The sequence below is a fragment of the Cavia porcellus genome, unplaced genomic scaffold (genome assembly GCF_034190915.1).
Source record: "Cavia porcellus strain 051 isolate PalLab524CR breed Dunkin Hartley unplaced genomic scaffold, mCavPor4.1 scaffold_27, whole genome shotgun sequence".
Lineage (NCBI taxonomy): Eukaryota > Metazoa > Chordata > Mammalia > Rodentia > Caviidae > Cavia > Cavia porcellus.
This window is the reverse complement of record NW_026947510.1, coordinates 12,173,112-12,193,140: the sequence shown is the minus strand read 5'-3', so window position 1 is coordinate 12,193,140 and position 20,029 is coordinate 12,173,112. Positions and strand designations below refer to the sequence as shown.

The 20,029-nt window shown below is 41.9% G+C and overlaps 2 protein-coding genes across 7 annotated transcripts in view; one reads left to right on the top strand and one right to left on the bottom strand.

The window, feature by feature from the left end:
- Positions 1–4,596, bottom strand: part of LOC100713157 (tRNA (cytosine(72)-C(5))-methyltransferase NSUN6-like) — a 28,561-nt gene extending 23,965 nt beyond the window's left edge. The window contains exons 1-4 of one of the 5 annotated variants that reach the window (XM_063238515.1): positions 4,432–4,587; positions 3,979–4,088; positions 3,496–3,649; positions 820–899 (exon numbers count right to left, since the gene is read on the bottom strand). In XM_063238515.1, coding sequence (XP_063094585.1) covers positions 820–899; positions 3,496–3,649; positions 3,979–4,088; positions 4,432–4,472 — 385 coding nt within the window. In that variant the 5' untranslated portion in view covers positions 4,473–4,587. Of the gene's footprint in view, positions 1–819; positions 900–3,495; positions 3,650–3,964; positions 4,089–4,418 lie in introns of all 5 variants that reach the window. The other 4 variants (XM_063238513.1, XM_063238511.1, XM_063238514.1 and 1 more) reach the window with 4 other exon arrangements.
- Positions 4,597–4,734: 138 nt separating this feature from the next.
- The window catches only part of LOC100720002 (abasic site processing protein HMCES-like), a 33,620-nt gene continuing 18,325 nt past the window's right edge, over positions 4,735–20,029 (top strand). For both annotated transcript variants that reach the window (XR_010043915.1, XM_063238517.1), the window contains exons 1-4: positions 4,735–4,887; positions 5,367–5,565; positions 12,483–12,626; positions 17,232–17,413. Coding sequence is in view for 1 of the 2 variants with exons in the window: in XM_063238517.1 (XP_063094587.1) it covers positions 5,383–5,565; positions 12,483–12,626; positions 17,232–17,413 (509 nt within the window). In the remaining variant the exon portion in view is untranslated. The remainder of the gene's footprint in view (positions 4,888–5,366; positions 5,566–12,482; positions 12,627–17,231; positions 17,414–20,029) is intronic.

Sequence of the window (20,029 nt, the reverse complement as noted above, 5' to 3'; positions counted from 1 at the left end):
GAAATAAAATGCAAATACAACAGCTTGCTTTTCAGACATGGAAGGTCTACCTACACCCAGTAACATCCTGCTTTCTGTCAGGTATACCAGTCCCCAAAACTGTATAAAAACCCAAAAGACCTAAATACCTATGATGTCCAACTTAAGGAACATCTTTCTCCAACTAACAGAGATTTTTTTCTTTTATTGTTTCTAATACACATACATTTGGTCATTCCATATCACTTGCTGTTTTGTCAACTTCAATCTTATTTGCTCCAAAACCAGGATTCAAGGGCTAAATTCAATTATAGTATCTTCATCTTACACTGTAAATATTGCTAGTATCACTTAACTAGCAGATTGTTAAAAAACAATGTGAGTTATACGCATCAAAATAGTTTGTCACAATTCATAACTGCTGAAAAAAATATGGTAACAGTGAAGTATTTGAATCTTACACAGAATTACAAAAGGAACACTTAAATTAAGGTCAAATATGTGTATCAGTTAGTAGCAATTTAAAAGTTAGTCTGTAATCTCAGGGCTTGGGAGGCTGAAGCAGAGGATCCTTGTGAGTTTGATGCCACCCTGGGCTACAAGGTGAGTTCAAAGCCAGCCTCAACTGTACAGTGAAACCCTGCTTCAAAAAGACCAAATAAATAAATAAAGTTAACGTGAAAAAAAAAAGAGTACTTGTAGTATTTTCTCTATTTAACCAAAGATAGATCATAATGTACATTATATATAAATAAACCACAAAATGCAGTAATATAAGGGGGGAAATTCTTTGAAGTAAGTTTCAATGTCCGTAAATATCTTACTTTAATCTTGTTGTGTGTAAAAATAAGTAACCGGGCAGTACATTGTCAAATGATGGGCTCAGATATATTGGTTCTGTCATTCTTATACCTATACCTCTGAAAAATAGGAAACCTAACATTAACCCGCATCAATTACACAGCATCATTTCTCAAACATGTCAAGTATAAAATGATTTGCCTTTTTATAACTTTTACCTAACATGTAAATAATTAGAACAGTGCTGTGAATCGGTTTTGAATGTTGACCTCAAGGAGAGGCCAGAATTAAAAAGGATAAAATGGCAAAACTTTGACTTGCACAAGAGTTTCTTTAGAATTCTGGATAAATTAAAAAGTAAAGAATATCTGATTGCAGAATTGTCCTAATCTTTCCAGTAACCAACATATAACCACTGTTAATAACTTTCCAGTCAACAAACATTTCTTGACTATTGAGTTTATGAGGTACTATTCTAGGTACTTGTATAAAAGCTGAAAAAATTCCTAGAGTCCTGCTGGTGCTAAGCAGTGACAAGCACAGTACTACTCTCATCTTTTTATAGAGTAACTGTCCAGGGCAGACTTAATTGGAAGATGATCTTTTCTACGTCTGTCCCACTTCATGAGTGGCAGTGTTGCTGATAAACAAGGGAAGGGCCAGGCCATGGGGAGGCAGTGACATGCACGGCAATCACAGAGGTGACCAGAGACCACTGAGGGCAGAGAGAGCATATACACATTGTTAGAGAAAGCCAACAACTTTATTTTTAAATGGCTGCTTTCTTCTCCCACCAACAAAGAAAACATTATTCACAGCCTGGCACCTCAGTGTAATTCCTATAAGCCCAGCGACTTGAGAAACTAATGCAGGAATGCAAGTTTGAGGTCAGCCTGGGAAACCAAAGAGAGATTTTGCTCATAGTAAAATGCAAAGTGGCTGGGGATACAGTTCCATGGTAAAGCTCCTGCCTACCAATATTTAGGCCCTGGTTATAATTCCCAGTACTGAGAAAGAGAAAGACGGGGAGGGAAGAGGAGGGCAATAGAAAGAAGGAAGGAAAGGGAAGGGAAGGGGAGGGAAGGGAAGGGGAGAAGACTACTCAGCAAAGTAACTGTAGCCAGGACATCAAGTAAGCAAATGAAAAGTATACCACTAATAATGACTAACAGACGCAATCAAAATACCAGTTCTTATTACAGATCCACACACAGCCAACAGCTACATAATCTTTATAGTCACAAAGCCTTCTAAGAACAAAATCAGTTCTTGGCTGTTTATAAAGTATTACTGTCACTGGGCTGGGTCTGAGGGTTCCTGAGGCTGAAAATAAGGAACTTAACTCATTTACTTTTTAAAAGTGATTCTGTAGATTTGTTGACTCCTGTCATAGAAAAAGAATTTTCAGGACTCATCAATAAAAGAGGCCAGAGAAGGTTTGATTAGAGCTAAGAGAATGCTTTCAAGAATGGAGTGTGGAAGGGGCTGGGGATTTAGCTCAGCGGCATAAGTGCCTGCCTTGCAAGCGTGTGGTCGTGAGTTTGATCCCTGGTACGGGTAAACATACAAGAGTGGAGTGCGGGTGCTCAGAAAAATGAGGCAGCTACCAGCTGGAGCAGGGCACATTTAAAGGCTGCCTTCAAGACGGTGATCCAGGGCATGTATTCCCAGTCTGCTGGGTTACACGGCCCGCCATCCTCTGTGGCACATGAACTGAAGTGGAGATTTGCTGTTTGGAGTTAGGACATACTGTCTCCAAAGCAGCTGCTTTTTGGGTTGGAGGACAGGGCGATTTGCAGAAGTACCTAGTGTCTGGGGACAGGTTATTATAAAGGGCCTTTAGAAATTTAACATTAAATTAGGATGGAAGAAGGGTGACATAAACTAGAGTGGCCACCAGAAGCAGGAAAACAGCTTGTCTGGAAGCCACAGTTTTCTTAAAAGTAGAATTTTAAAATCTCAACTTCTCAGTCTCCTTTCTACTTAGTTTTATTTCTTCTATCCTAATCTCATTGCTCTCCATTCAATGTTCTGTTTCTTTAGAAGAATTAATTTGAAACATACAGAAAAACCTCTGCAACATGGGAAAGTGACCAGGGTTCTAGTCCAGTTCTGGACAGACAAATTGACATGGTTTTGTAGGTTGTTAACCTTGGAGCACTGGTGCTGTCTACAGCATTCCTAACACAAGTAAAATATGAACCTAGTTTATCTATGAATTTATTCAGAGCCACAAGTGGCTAGAGGTAATTTAGAAGTAATTGTATCTTTATTTTGGATTGAATAAATCCAAACATTATGAGTGTTGGTTTTCTGGTACAAATATTTTTAATTTACATTAAAATTATAAATTTTTCTGACTAAAATGTTAAACAGATCTAGATGAGTCATCTAACTCACTTTCTATCAAGATAAGCTTCAATGTTCTTCAAAGACATAAAAATTTTCAAATCATTAAAATTCAAAAGGACAAGTAAAATCATTTAATAATTACATTATGACTAGTCTGAATTGGACTTTTAGTCTCATCTTTCACCCTTTTTAAAATAGTAAGATTTTTTCCAAAAATCATGGAACTATGGATAAAATATTTTCCTATTGAATTAACATTAAAGACGTATTCATACAATGCAACCAGATAATGTTTACATTATTTTTAATAATCTTGATACATAGAAAGCATGTTTGTTTCTCCCATAACACCCAGTGACATACTTCAGTTCGCATAGGCCACTGAAGATTTCTTTGCGGCTTCGTGCAGAAATTCCATTTCCAAGAAACACTTTTGTTCCATCAAACTCTCTGGCTCCTTTCTTACATTTCCCTTTAATATCGGAGTACACAGAAATAACATCTCCAGCTTTCATAACTAAGGAAAGGAGAAAATCATGTTACAGTGATCTGCTCTTTGGCAGGATAGTAGTCTCTAAGTAGAATGGGAATCTCTAAGAACATCAATAGTGGATGAGCAAGTCAGGCTTGCTCATTAGATATCTATGAGCAAAAACACATTACAGAAAACTTTACATGCATACCTAATTTGTTCATCCTTATCAGATAGTCCTTATTGGCGATATTAAATGCAAAGCTTGGAAAATACCTTTTCAAAAACTGAAAAGCATCTCAGTAAAATAAAATGAACTTCCCATTCAATAATACACGAGAATTTTAGAGAACCATTTACCTTACAGTACTTACAGCTCGAAGCTGACACAATTCCTGGAACATACACCTGGGCTCCTCGCAACACTGCATTGCCACACTGCGCCCCCACAACAGCTTCACACTGCTGCTTTTTTATGTTCTTTCTAGTTAAGAAAAGAGAAATTATTTAACAAAGTAAGAGTCTTCCTTTGGCTATAAACTTTTTCAAAGTTTCAAAATAAACTCTATAAAAATATTATTAGTCTGAATTGTCATGAATAAATGAGGAAAAGAAAGCTGAAAAAAAAAAGGGGGTGTAGAAGAATAGTCATAAAAGGGGAGGACATAAGGGAGAATGGTACAATAGGGGGAAGTCGCCCTGGGAGATCTGGGTTGTGTGCTGGGGTAGGACAGTCACAGGTCTAGCTCTGATGCCCAAAGGTTAGGGTGATTTGCGTGGCCCAGCTGTTTCCCTGTTTCTGTAGTTGGCCCACCCTGAGCAGCCACCTGGACTGGAATCTAGACACTGGGGCGCCCATGAGCGCCATGGGCGAGGTCGGGAGGTCGAGGGTTAACCTAGCCAGCCGGAGAAGCCGGGGACCGCGAGGTCCCGTAGGCACTTTCTTGGTCTTTCCGGAAGGCGGTCTGACACCCGAGGCCGCAGCGCGGGGGCGGGGCCTATCCGGAGGGCGGCTCCGTTTGGCGGAGCGCGGTGGGCGGGGCTGAGCGCGCGCGCGGCGGCTAGAAAGGAGGCGACGGCTGGCTGGCTGCAAAGCTGACTGACGGTGAGACGAGGCGCGGCGTCGAGCGTGGGACCGGGTTCCGCGAAGCGCGGGAAAGAGCCTTGGGCTGTAGGCCTTGGGGTCTTCGGTGTTCTCGGGAGTCGGCTTTTGCCGCGACCCCTCAAACCGAGTGGGGCCGGAAGTGGTGCGACAGACTCCTCGGACCGAGGCGCGGCCTCAGGTACCGCAAGGACCGAGTCCGTAGTTGGCCGGGGGACCCTGTTCTCCACCTTCGCACCCTGCGCGCCGTCAGGTTGGGGGCGAAGGCGGGAGCTCCGGGAAGTTTCCAAGGAACTGCGGAAGGGTTTCGGATCGGATCCCAGCGCGGGTGGCTGCTGGGTTAAGGGCACACACTTGTAATCCCAGCACTTGGGAGGTCGAGACGGGAGGATCACTGGGTGTTCGAGTTTAGCATAGTGAGTTTAAGGCCAGCCTGAACTGCATAGTGAAACTTTGTTTCAAAAGACAAGAAACAAAACAACCAAAAAACTTACGGGGACCTACAGTATCCAGCTACCAGCACAGGAAGCTGAGGCAGCAGGATCTCCGCCTGTCCAGGCCGACCTGGGTGCACAGCGGGACCCAGTGCAAAAACCACAAGATAAGGTCCTCACTTCGGAGGCCCGCGAGCGCGCTCTTCCCGGTGTTTGCTGATTGCAGGGCAAGCGCGACGACGATGTGCGGGCGGACATCCTGCCACCTGCCCAGGGAAGTGCTGGCCAGGGCCTGTGCCTACCGCGACCGCGGCGGCCTGCGGCGGCTCCCCGAATGGAGACAGCCTGAGAAGTACCACCCTTCCTACAACCAGAGCCCGCAGAGCTGCAACCCGGTGCTGCTGTCGCGCCTGCACCTGGAAAAGGTAACGTTCTCTAGGGCCTTCCTCGCCTGTGGATCGGGTGTGCCCAGCCTCCGGCTGGCCCGGGTCCCGCCCCACTTGAGAGCTACTAACCCTGAGCCCCGCAGAAAGAAGGTTTATTCTTGTTTTGTAAGTTGAGATGACTCCTTCCATGTTCTTTGGCCATTGTATTTTTTTATTTTAATTTTTAATTTTTAATTTTTTTTTTTTTTTGCCTTTTTGAAACAGGGACTCACTATGCAGTTCAGGATGATCTTGAGCTCACTTTGTAGCCCAGGCTGGTATCGAACTTGATTGAAACGATCCTCTGCTTCAGCCTCCAGAGTGCTTCGATTACAGGTGTGAGCCACCATGCCCGGCCAATTTTTATTTTATTTATATATATATATATATATATATATATATATATATATTTTTTTTTTTTTTTCTGTAGTTGCTGTACCAGCCTTAATTTGTGCCCAGTTTATGAGCCTTGAATTTGAATTGTTTTAAGGCAGCAGATTTCAGACCTCACTTATCAGGGTCATTTGAGTATCTTTTTAAAATTTCCCCCAGCACTTGGGATGCTGAGATAGAAGGATCACAATGAGTTCGAGACCAGACCTTTTCTCCAAAAAATATTTTTTCGGGGCTGGGGATTTAGCTCAGCGGCATAAGCACCTGCCTTGCAAGCAGGCATTTGTGAGTTTGATTCCCGGTACCAATAAAAAAGGAAAAGACCAAAAAAAAAAAAAACCACGAAAAATATTTTTTCTGTACCCCTTTAACCAAGCCAGCTGACTCACCCCTAGGGCAGACTTACAATGAACTAATTTAGCTGGAGTGGTGGCACACATTTGTCATTCCAGCTACTCTGGAGGCTGAGGCAGGAGGATTACTAGTTCCATGGCAGCCTGGACTACATTAGTAAATTTGAAGTCAGTTTGGATTACATAGCAAGACCAAGATGCTGCTTCAGAAAACCAAAATGGGGAAACAAATAAAAGAACAACTAATTTAAAGCACTTCTGATTTTTCTTAAGCCTTGAAAGTTTTCTGTTCTTTTTTTTTTGTGTGTTGTCAGTTGTTTTGTTTTTTACTAAAGCTAGAAACATATGTATTTGGTTTTGTTACTTGAAGAATTTTTTTCTTCTTAGATACTAGGGATTAACGCCCCCAGGCCCTCACATTAAGGTACATTCTCAGCCCTTTATTTTGAGAAAGGCTCTTGCTAAACTGACCAAGCTGGGCTCAAGCAGAGAATGTGGATAACCCAAATGTGGGTACTATAGGTGTGCAGCACACTTGACTTAGTTATTGGTAATTTATTGTGTTCATAGTGTTGCAGTGTCGATTAATTACTTTTTTTAAGGGGGAAAGGTTTATTTAGCTACAGTTTGTAGAGGTTTTAGACCATAAGCAGCTGGCTCCAAGGTAGGGTGGCAAGGGGGCAAAAGTTCCTGGTGATGCAAGACTGCAAAAGTGGAGTGGGGGGAGAGAGAGAGTCAATTTGTAATGAAGTTTTAAGTTCTTTTTCTTCTGTTCCAAAAAGCAAGTTTCTCTACATCATAAATATTTTAAATGCTTTTGATAACATCTTAAAATGTCATGATTAGGGTGCTTACAAGCAGGCAGTCGTGAGTTCGATCCCTGGTACCAATAAAAAAAAAATTATCTTTAACATTTGCTGTTGTTTCTCAATTTGATAAATATTTGATACCTCATTTTTCTCAAATGTGTAAATTTTAAGGCAAAATTAGAAGTGTTACAACTCATCCAAATTATTAACGCCCACTCAGGTTGTAGTATTTGCATTTGAAACCACTAATTTGCAGTTGGTTACTTTTTTCTTTATCTACCCCAGTGCTCCCAACTGTTGCCCTCCCTGTCCAAAAAGGGGAGACAAGATGACTGATACCGAGAAGTATTTTTAGTATTTTGGTTTTTCACTCACTGAATTCATTGCCCTCATGATTGAGTTTGGTTTGCAGTTGCCCAGTGAACACATTCAAGTCAGAGGTGACAGCAGAATTTGTGAGGACCAGGTTTCTCAGCTTAGGTAGGCACTGTCAAAATATGAGTGCAGGATAATTCTTTGATATGGGGAGCTGTGCTGTACTGTTGTAGGATATTTAGCAGCACCCCTCACCTCTACCCCCCGGGTACTAGTAGCACCACAAGTCACTACTAGAAGTGTCCCTTGGCATTGGCATAAGTCTCCGTGGTGGAATGGAATTGTCCTATTGATATAGAGGAAAAAAACTCCCAACCTGCTAAATGTCCAGTATAAGTTTGTATTCTCTAAAATTGAGGAATAAATTTTAGGAACAACAGAGGTTAAGAACAGAATATTTTTATTGAGAGACAGAAGGGATCCTGAGTGGGTTCCTGAAGACCCTGCCTTTTGTAGGGATTTTTACAGAGCAAAACCACAAGGTGAGGTGGGTCCAACGTGGGAAAAATGGGAACTGCCACGGTGGGCATGAGGTGGGACCGAACTGTGGTCAACCAATAAGATTATGAGTATAATCACTCAGGTAAAATTGATTAAATTGGAGTCATGTGGGAAACGGGTCACTAGAAGTAAGCATGAATACAGAACAAGGTCTTTCCTGTGGGGGTTCTGTTGGTAACTCCTTTTGGCTTTATCAAGGTGATGGATACCAATTCCTGATGTTTATCCTTAGGGTGTGGTTGCATTTGTTTTATCTCTTGTCTTAAGGTCTGGCGGACAATGGGAGGTGTCTGTCTCCTCACAGTGTAAGGTGTCTGGTCTTTTGCACTGGCTCCTTCAAAGGCCTATCCCTATTAGACTGTTGCTCATTTAGCTGCCTATAAAAGCTATTACTGGATGGGGTTGGAAGAGGGCCTCCCAAAATGGAGATGGAGACCTCAACTTGTCCCACTAAGTTCTTAGGGTTTTGTTTTGTTGTTTTTTGAGGCAAGGTCCTACTATGTAGTTCTGGCTGGGTTTTCTTTTTCTTTTTTTTTTTTTCCCACAGCCATATGAAAGTCTTTATTTCTTAGTTTGTAACAAGAACATCTGTTATGAAAAAACTTTATTGTACTACTTCTGGAAAACTTAACCTTTTGATGATTACCAATGTAAACTTAACACAGTAACTGTATTTTTTTTTTTTTTTTGTCTTTTTGAGATAGGGTCTCGCCGTGCAGTTCAGGATGGCCTTGAGCTCACTTTGTAGCCTAGGTTGGTCTCGAACTCGCAACGATCCTCCTGCCTCAGCCTCCCGAGTGCTGGGATTATGGCATGAGCCACCACGCCTGACTTCATAGTAACATTTTTAACAACATTTATTAAGGTGTCTCCCATAAGGCTATTGAGATTATCGGGACCTCCCATTAATGAACAAAGATGATAATGATTTTTCCCAGGCAACTACTTCTTTATTCACCAAAAGGTAGTCCTATCCAATAGTATCTCCGTACCCCAAAGGATTTTTAATTATCTTTTTTATGTCCAAATTCAAATTACCTTTATTCAGATAGTTATATAGCTTCAAGAACATCATCTTATCTCTCCAAATTGTTTAATTATCTTAATAAATTTTTTGATGATTTATGGGAAACCCAATCACAACACTTAACACACTTTTTCTTTTTCTAATCGGTACTAGCGATCAAACTCACTACTGCCTGCTTGCAAGGCAGGTGCTTATGCCACTGAGCTAAATCCCCAGCCCCAAACACACCAAACACACTATTTTTGAACAAAGAGTTCTCCAGTGATGGTACATAAACAACAGTATATATTAACTTTACACAACCAATTATAGCATCATTTGACCAGCTGGCAACTCAGGTAGAAGCATGCTTTTGGCTCTATAACCCATATTAAGTTCTGAACAAATCCAAAAATGCAAAAGAAAAAAATATTTGAGCTCAAAAATCAGCTGATTATGGATATGACAAATCAAGAAACATACTTAGATGATCTGTACAGATTGGACAGACAGAGAAACAGTTTAACAGACAAAACAAAATCAGAGTGCACTCAAATATATTTGGCTAATTTGAATTATGATGACTTTTATAGTTTTTATATTTGAAAGTATAAGTAGACTAATCAGAACCTTTTTGTAGGTCAGTTAACAGATTGAGAATCAACTCCGTGTGTGTGTGTGTGTGTGTGTGTGTGTGTGTGTGTGTTGTGTGTGTGTGTGAAGAGAATTATACATGCAAAACTACAGAGCCAGGTATGGTGGCACATTATAGGCTGAGGCAGGAGGATTACTTTGAATTCAAGGCCAGCCTGGAGTACATAATAAGACACACAGAGTAAGTAAATGAATGAATGAATAAACAGAAGCCCAACGTTTAGCATTAACCTTATTGTTGGTTTGGCTTGGTTGTTTTTGGTGGTGTTGGTTTTTTGTTTTATTTATTTATTTTTTGAGACAAGGCCTCAGTCTTCCAGACTGGCCTGGAATTTAGCCTCTTCTTCCCTCAGCCTCCTGATTCAGATTAGAAGTATGTATCACCATCTCCGCTTATCTTTTCCTTCAGGGAGACTAGGCAGAGTAAACCACTTTGTCCAATAGGAAAAAGTGTGAACCTTCTCAAAACTCGAGTTCCAAAATGCTAATGGAAGGTTAGCTTGTAAGTAGACCCTTCTAAAAGTGGCATCTTCTGGTCCACAGTATTAACTCTTCTACACAAAACTACTTCTCAGTGCTTACTTTTTTCAGTTCTGGGGCTGGAACCCAGGGCTGTACATATCCAAGTAAGTGCTCTACCACTGAGCTGTCTCCCTAGATCCCTTTTTTAAAATTTTGAGTCATGGGTAACTTGTTAAGTTACCCATGATGGCCTCAAATTTGCCATTTTCTTGCCTGAACCTCCCACTAGTCAGGATTACAGGTCTGTCACCTAATTGCTTTTTTTTTTTTTTGGTACTGGGGATCAAACTCGGACCTCATGCTTCCAGGCAGGAGTTTACCACCGGGCTAAATCCCTGGCCTGTTTTTTTGGTTCTGTTTTGGTCTTTGGGACAGGGTCTCACTATGCAGTTCAGGCTGGCCTTGAGCTTACTTTATAGCTCAGGCTGATCTCGAATTTGCAATGATCTTCCTGCATTAGCTTCCCAAGTGCCAGGATTACAGGTGTACGCCATCATGCCTAGTTTTTTTTTTTTTTTTTTTGGTACTAGAAATCAGACTCACAACCTCGTGTTTGCCAGGCAGGCACTTATACCACTGAGCTACTACAGGTGTTTTATTTATTTATTGTCTTTTTGAGACACAGTCTTGCTGTGTTGTTCAGGCTGGCATTGAGTTCACTTTGTAGCCCAGGCTGGACTCATTCACAGTGATCCCCTACCCTGGCCTCCCAAATGCTAGGATTACAGGTGTGAGCCACTACATCCGTTTTTAACATGTGTTTTAAAAATGTTGGGACCAAGGTTGAAGATTTAGCTCAGCGGCATAAGCTCATGCCTGGCAAGTCTGAGGTTGTTAGTTCAATCCCCTGAACCCCCCCCCCCAAATGGGGCCACATGAAATCTGTCTATCCCAAAGGTACAGATTAAAAAAAATATGGTAAGTAATGATTCAAATATATAAAAGTATGTGGTAATCATGATTCCCCATTATGTGGCCTTGAAGCCTTATAAAGTTTTTATTTACTAATTGGAAAGGCTTTATTCTGGGCTTCTTGATATGGAAATATTTGAAGCTATAGTATATGAAGTTATATTCAAATATTTTAAGGAAAAAGACAGACACTATGATAACTACTATTAAGTCAGATTATTTGGTGGTGAAGCACTAGGTTGCTGAAACAATTTTGCTTTGACCTGTATTGTTGTTATGTCCTCTTTTATCTCAATCTCTCCCTTATTCATTAAAAAATTATTTAGTTATTTTTTATGGTTTTTTTAATTAAGGGGAAAAATTTTAAAAATTAGCAGGATATACTATAGTAACTTTTTTTGATTTCCTATTAACTTGTTTTGAAGTCCTGCAATACTCCCACTATGTTGTTTTGACTGATTAGACTCTGTTCCGTTCTGTATGATAGTATCAAGTTTGAGGGTATAGGCAACTACTTTGAAGGCAGTAAGACTCACTAAGATGCCCATTCTGGTTTGACTGTTATCTCCTTTGGAAGTCCTGTAATGTTTACAATGTTTAAGTTTTATTGGTCTTGTTCTCTACTGTTTTGTTCAACTTTGTAATACCTGATGAGATAGACAATTCTTTTTAAGGAAGCAAGAGGCATTATGGTAACCATTGTTGATAACCTTGTACTCTGTTTTTACATCATGTAGTATGTCTATCCTTGGTTTTGACTGATAGCTTTGTTTTGCCATATTTGACTTTATTCTCTTCCAAAAAAAAGTAATAAGAACTAAGGAGTAATAAAACCCAAAATGTGTAAATTTTGTTGTAAAAAAGAGAGGGAAAAAAAGTGCTCTAAAGGATACAACTGCAAGTGTGTTTAGGGGTGTTAAATAGCTGACCATATTAATGTTTTTGGTTGGATCATTGAACACAACCGTTTGCAGTCTCTCTGTTTGAATGTCCACTTTGTATGCTTTGATACTATGACTTGAACAACTATCTCTATGATGATAATGTGTGATCTATTAACTGGTGATTTCTTACTGTTTTTTTTTTTTTTTTTTTGTAGTTCTGTATTACTTGTACCCTTACACCACTTTGTTTTGTTTTGTGTTTTTCTCTTTTTCCTTTTAAATAAAATTTTTAAAAAAATATGGTAAATTCAAAACTCTTTGTGTCCCCTCCCTAACGCAACTCAAATCGTCTGTGTCATGTGAGCCATTTCAGTGTTTTAAAGTAGACTTTTTTTTGCAAAATTGTGTGCTGTTTGTCTTTTCATGCTAATGTTAATATAACATACATGTCTGTTTGGTATTTCAGATTTTATTGTATCTCACTGCTCTTAACCTTTTTCTATGGCAGGATGCAGACTCATCAGAACAGATCATTGCTCCCATGAGATGGGGCCTGGTCCCCTCTTGGTTCAAAGAAAGTGACCCTTCCAAGCTGCAATTCAACACCATCAACTGTCACAGTGATACCATCCTGGAGAAATGGTCATTCAAGGTAAGTCACTGGTCTAGAGAAAAGGCACATGCTCTGTTTTCTGACAGCTGTTTAGTGCCTTGTATAACTGAGAAATAAAATAAGGTTCCAAACTGTTAATGTTGACTGAATGTGGTAATTCATGTCTATAATCCAGCACTTGGTAGGCTGAGGCAGGCGGGTTGCCCTGAGTTTGAAGTCAGCCTGGGCTACATAGTGAGACCCTGTCTCCAAAAAGAAAAAGAAAAGAAAAAGAAAAAAAGCCAAATTGTTTATGTTGAGTGCTGTAAAATAGTGGGTTTTTTGTTTCATCTTGTTTTGGTGTTTTTGTAGTACTGGGAACTGAATCTAAGGCCTTCAGTGAACTACATCTTTTACATTTTTTTAGTTTAAGACAGGGCCTTGTTAAGTTGCCCCGGCTAAGATTCAAACTCTCAGTCCTCCTGCTTCACAGAGTGCTGGAATTACAGGGATTATGGCATGCACCACCACCTGTGCTAATGTAGTCACTTAACATAAGTGTTTCTTTTGTATTGTGTGGACTTACTTATAATCAGGGGATAGCTGGGAATGGATGTCCACCTGCCATCTCAGCTGGGAAGGTATATTAGTTACTTTCTTGTTGCTGAGACAAAATACCCAACACCTAAAGTTAAAGTGGGGGAGGGTTTTTTAACTCACAGTTTGTAGAGATTTCAGCCCATAATCTACTGGCTCCAAGGCAGGGGTGGTTTGGCAGAAGGACATCACAGAGGAGAACCAGTTCATGGCAGACAGAAAGGAGCAAAACAAGCAAGAGGCCTCGACAGTGTCTTTTGGCCCCTTTTATCTTATCCAGTCTACTTAAAGTAGGTAGCACTCATACCCTTAACCTTAGTACCCTTGAGCTTTGTACTATGAATCAATTTCAAGATCACACACTCTATATCCAACCACCTCTGAAAAATCTGCCTGTATGACCCCATGAGGCTTTAGGGAGACATCTAGACACAAGCCATAACAGGGTTAGAGCTAAAATATCTGGAAGCCTTCCCCATTCCTAGCTTGAGGGTATGGAGTACTCAGGCACTGACACAGCAGCTCCTTGAGCACAGAGCTCACGACTCAAGGCAGGATAAATGCTGTTGTCCTCCCTGCGTAGTATACCAGGGGACTGTGTGGCTGTGGGTACCAGGAAGCATATGTGGTTAACTGGGGGCCAACATTAGAGACCAGCTACTATGTGTACCTACTTACTAAAAAAAAGCTACTTGCTTTTATGTACTTTTCAGCATCAGTGTATTGGAATGGTGACTTTATGCATAAGTAAGGCAGACTCGGTGGCTTAGACCTATAATACCAGCTACTTGGGAGGCTGAGGCAAGAGGATTACTATGTTTTTTTTTTTTTTGTCTTTTTCCCTTTTTATCGGTACCAGGGATCGAACTCATGACTGCCTGCTTGCAAGGCAGGCGCTTATGCCGCTGAGCTAAATCCCCAGCCCCTGAGGATTACTATGTTGTAGCCCAGCCTGGGCAACTTTGTAAGAGTGTTTCAGAATGAAAAGGACTAGGGTAGCTTGGTGATAGAGTGCCTGCCTAGCACGTGTAAAGCCTGGTCTCCATCCTCATGACTACAAAGAAAACAAAAAAGTGAGATACAGAGAACTCTGTAAATATCTTCTCCTGGTTCATACGGTGACTGAAATTTTAACTTGGTGCTATCTCTGAAACATGACTGTGTCATGCTCACTTTTCTCTAAGGTGCCGCTGGGAAAGGGAAGACGCTGTGTTGTCTTAGCAGATGGATTCTTTGAGTGGCAACAATGTCATGGAACAAGCCAGCCGCAACCATACTTCATCTATTTTCCTTAGACTGAGACAAAGCAGGTATCTGCAGCTGTCTGCAGTATACTGTAGGAAGGACAGGGACAAGTCAAGATCCTGTACCACATGATGATACTTCCTTCAGTGATGGCCATATGCGATAGTGCTGTACCATGTAGCCTGGTGCAGAGCAGGCTCTGCTGTTTACACTGTGGTGCTCAACGCTGTGCTGAAATTGCCTGGGATGCATTTCCTAAAAGGGTCCAGCAGTGATACTTGACAGTGACCCAAAGGACATTTTTTCCTTCCCTCATGGAGGTTGGTTTGTATTGTTTTGTTTTAAGCAACAGCTTTATTGAGATTTTTAAAAAAGGGGGCTGTGTTGAAGTGTTTAAATCATTTATTACAGTGAAAGACACATTGCCATCAGTCTCCCTCAGAATACTACTTTCTCTCTCTCTTTTTTTTTTTTTTCTTTGTCTTTTTCCTTTTTATCGGTACCGGGGATCGAACTCACGACTGCCTGCTTGCAGGGCAGGCGCTTATGCCGCTGAGCTAAATCTCCAGCCCCCGAATACTACTTTCTCAATTCTAACACTTTATGAAGCAGTTTCCAAGTCCTTTTTCATGTCTTTAATTACATTGTCGTGGTGCCTTGATGACCTCAATTGACTCAAACTATTTACCTTTCGTGGTGATTTTGGCTTTGGAGAAGAGCCAGAAATGTCATAGTGCCAGATCCAGTGAATAAGGTAGAGAAAGACACACTGTCATGTTTTTGCAAATAAACCTTTTCATTGAACGGCACTTGGCAGCAGAATTCACTATGCTTTTGATCATGCCAAAAGCTGACCTTGATCTTACTATGTAGCCCACGATAGCCTCAAACTTGTGATTCTCCTGCTTTAGCCTCCTCAGGTCTGGTGTTACAGGTACGTGCCACTATGCTCAATTTATTTCAATCTGTCATTCTTTCTTTCTGTCCTTTTTCTGTCTATCTTTTTTTCTCCTTTCTGTGCTAGAAATTGAACTGTCAGGGCATTTGTACATGTAACATCCCACCTTTTTTTGGAGATAGGCTCTTGCTAAGTTCCCCATGCTAAGCTCAAACTTGGATCCTCCTGCCTCAGCCTCCTAGAGTTCTGGTATTACAGGCATGTGCCAGCACACCTGTTGTTGTTTTGATGCTGTGCTTTTTTGTTTGTTTGTTTGTTTGTTTTTAGTAAAAGCCGAGGACCAAACTCACAACCTGATATTTGGTACACCACTCAGCTATACCCTCATCCCTGGAATTCTAATTCTACAAGGGTTGGGTGGTTTGATATTGTCCCATAGTTCTTAGATGTTCTCTTCTGTGTTTTTTTTCCAGTGATTCAGTTTGGACAATTTTCATTGACTTGTGTTCAGTTTATTGTTTTGTTCTTTTTCAGTAGTAGGGATTGAATCTATGCAATGAGGCACGTCCCTTTTATTATTTGAGGCAGGATCTTGTTAAGTTACTAATTTGCGCAGAATGGTCTCAAACTTTGGATTGTTCTGCCTCAGCCTCCCAGGGTACTGGTATTAAAGGTGTGCCTTACTGTGTCCAGCCTTGATAGTTTTTGGTTATTGTCAGGCATAACATGTAAAACAGAAACTGAAGTAAATAATACTTCTGGCAATTCTTCCATTAAGCTTTTACTATGCCAGTCCAGTCGGGGGACTGTCGTGGCCTTTGACTGAAATCATGCTTCCCTTGTCACCCTTCTTCTGGTTCTCCAGTGGTATGTAGTGCTTTGGCAAGAGTGAGTGCAGAAGGTTGTTGCCGTGGTACTGCTGTGGCTGTGGACTCCCTGGAAGCCTGGCCCTTGGCGAGGTCTCTGCTCTTACTCTGCCTGTGTGTCACTTGTGCTTGCCGAGCTGCAGGGTGGCAGTGGTTCTTTGTCACAGTTTGGCCCACAGGCCGTCAGTCTCTGGCTTTCCCAGTCTGCCTCACCCTTTTCCTGAGGTTGCTCATTGCCTCACAGGCCCTCCTGCTCCCAGGGCCCTGCAGCGTGTTCCTTTTGTATGTCCTTCTGCAGAGGAGCACCTCCCATGCCCGCCCATGCCTCCTGCCTCCCCTGCCTTCCTCGGGTGCATGGGGAGCTCATGGCAGCAGCCTGTGGGTTGCCTGCTCTGCTGTCACATGTGGTTGTAATTACATCTGAATCTTTGCTGCTACCCAAAGTTGCTGCGTCCCACTTTTCACCACCGTCAGCTAATGTCTGTTCCTGCTCCCATCCAGCTCCCGCCTTTGCTTACATTTAGCCTTCCTGGTTGCCTGGCAACCTCGGCTCTCTGTTAAGGTTGAGAGAAAGCATAGGTATGTAAATTCTGTAGCTTTTTTCCTTACTGTTAAGGTGAAAAGAGGTGCTTTTTGTTGCTTTCTGTATTGCAGATCTTAAACAGAATCCTGTACCTTAAGTAGAAGCAGTGTGATGAGAAGGAAAGTCAGGATGGCTGAGGAGGTTACCCCAGCAAGTGGGCAACCAGATTGCATGGGTCATTAGGTTAGGACAGCCAGCTGGTGCAGGTAAACAGTGTGAAGCTTGATGGCACACACTCACCGGTATGCCTATGCCACCATGAAAACAAACACCCAACCAAATGGTGTACATGGCAGCCACAGCAGCCTACATGTCAAGCAGAAGGAGTTTTATGCCACCAAGCCTCCTTCTCTTGCAGGCAGTGGGTCAAGGGATTAATGGTGATGGCAGAGTCGCCCCTGTGATGATCCCCATGCTGTCCAGTATGAGGCATGCCCAGCCTTTGCAAAAAGCTCATTTGCCTCTTTTGCTTGCAGCTAGGCAACAGTGGGACTGTGGACAATACAGAGGACTGGGAAAAAGTCTGGGACCACTGGAGGCCACTGACAATGGCGGGGATCTTTGACTGCTGGGAGCCCCCCGAGGGAGGAGACCTGCTGTATTCCTACACCATCATTACCGTGGATTCCTGCAAAAGCTTGCATGATATCCACCACAGGCAAGCTTTTCTGTGTCTAGTTCTGGGCATCAATCCCAGCCAGTTTTTCCTTGTTGTATTTTGAGACAAGTTCTCACTAAGTTGCCCATGCTAACCTTGAATTCATGATCTTCCTGCCTCAGCCTCCTGGGCAGCTCACATTATAGGTGTGCATCACCATGCTTGGCTAAAGTCACACTTACTATCCCTGGATCCAAAAGAATGCAGATAAAAGTCTGTCCTTTGTGCTTTTGGGTAGGTAGTTTTAAAAACTAGCTAGGGGCAGTGATGCACACCTATAATCAATCCCAGCATTTAGGAGACTGAGGCAGGAGGATTATTGCGAGCTCAAGGCAAGCTTAAGCTGCATAGTGAGCCACATCTCCAAAAAGAAAAAGAAAAAGCTGTCTTTCAAATACTTATATTCAATTTAGATATAACATGACATGCATTCTTAAAAATCATCACACTGCAAAACTAGAGTCAAAATCACATGAAATCCATTGAGATTTCAGACATTTTAAAATAATTTTAGGCCCACGGCTGGGCGTGATGGCACGTGCCTGTAATCCCAGCACTTGGGAGGCTGCAGCAGAAAGATTGTCAAAAATTCAAGACCAGCCTGGGTTACCAAGTGAGCTTAAGGCCAGCCTGAATTGCATAGTGACACCCTGTTTCAAAAAGAAAAGAAAAAAAAGTTTAGGCCTTGGAGTTTTAATTCAGTTGTAGGGCATATGTTTAGTATTCATTAGGCCTTGAGTTTAAAAAATAAATAGTCAAGTGTGGTGGCTCATGCCTATCACCCTAATATTTGGAAGGTTGAGGCAGGAGAATTGCTTGCAAGTTCAAGGCCAGCTGGGGCTACCCCATGAGACCCTCTTCCAAAAACCTGAATATTTGATCCAATGTATAGCCTCATCCATTTAATTTCTAGATGACTAGAAATTTTTTATATATTTTTTGTGTGTGATGCTGGGATGAAACCACTTACGTGCTTTTTCCTGTGCCCCGGTGGTACCAAGGCCTGGCTCAATGGCCCAATAATGCTAGACAGGGGCTTTGCCACTGCACTGCATCCCAGCCCCCAACCCTGGAAATTCCTGAGGGTAGTTTCCATCCGTGCTGCAGCTTCTGATAGCAGAAGGCACCAAGCCACAACACTTGCATTCAAAGAAGCCAGTTCAGAGTGTTTAAGGTCTTCATGTATAAATAGTGCTCTTTCCTTGTAAGAAAAGCTTTTTTCTTTGTTAAAGAATGTTTCCTTGGCTTCTGCTCCTTAGGCCTTGTCAGCACTTCACACTACTTCTTGGAATTGCTCCAGCCATAGATATTTCTTCTATTTTTGCAGTGTTGTGGCTGCTGTGGATTCCTTTTATCTGTTGCTCTGGAGATAATTACATGTTCTTGTTTTTTCTTTGAAGATGCTTTGTTATTTCAAGTTCCTCAGTATTTAAAATGTTTCTGTTTGCTCTCCATGCACTGCCCACCCGTGTTCTGAGCCAGGCAGCTGAGCTGCTTTGGAGAAGTGAAATGGGTGCTTGAAATATACACACAGGAAGTTCCCAGGCACTGAAGAATAGAGCTCAGCCTGGAGACCTTCCTTGCAAGCGCAGGTAGCTTGTATGCATGCATTTCGTGCCCTTCTCAGGCTCTCCACAGAAACAGTTTCCTGTGTTCAACTCCGTTTGCACACATGAAATGCAGCGGAAGCAAATGCAGAATTTGCATTTTGCTCCATTTGCTTCTTGACACATCAGTCACACTGAAACAGGTTTGTAGTTTAAAAACAAGCACTGGCAGAACAGACTGTACTTGTATAACACCTTTATAGTTACTGCCAGATCTGAGTACACACTTATATACAGTTTTGCTGTTCTGTTGCAAAGATTGTTAATACTGTACCTACTAGGATTACCTGCCTTGTCCTGAGCTCTATGAAAATATGCTTTTGTGTGATATAGTTGTTTTAGTTTTTGTGTATTAAATTCAGGGCCTTCACGTCGAGCTATCTGTACATATATACACACACACACACACACACACATACACAGCCATTTTTGTTTTTAATTTTCAGACAGCGCCATTAAGTTTCTCAGGCTGGGCTTAAATTTGTGATCCTCCTGCCTCAGCCATGCAGAATGCTATAACATCGTTTTGTATGTTAAGTAAAACAGGCTGGGCATGGTAGCCTATATTTGGGAGGCTGAGGCTGGAAGGTTGCTGTGAGATCAAGGCCACCCTTGAACAGGATCATAGCAAGACCTTGTCATGTTCCCTCCCCCCCCCCCCCAAAAAAAAGAAAGGTAAAGCACTGTTGGTTGGGTTTGACGGCACATACCTGTAATCCCAGCACTCAGGAGGCCAGCCTGGGTTAGTGAGTTCAAGGCAAGTGCCTATCTCAAAAATACACTGCTAATTACTGTTAAGTAATCTATACAAGCAGAGATGCCATTTATCATAAAATACACTCAGGTTAAAAAGATTTTAAGGATTTCTTTTGAGCCAGGCTCTTACCCTGTACCGAGGCTGGCCTTAAACTCCGGAGCTCAAGCATTCTTCTGTCTCAGCCTTCCAAGTAGTTGGAACTACAGGCGAGTGCTGCTGTGTCCAGCTAGCCCTTTCTTACTATAGGCTTTC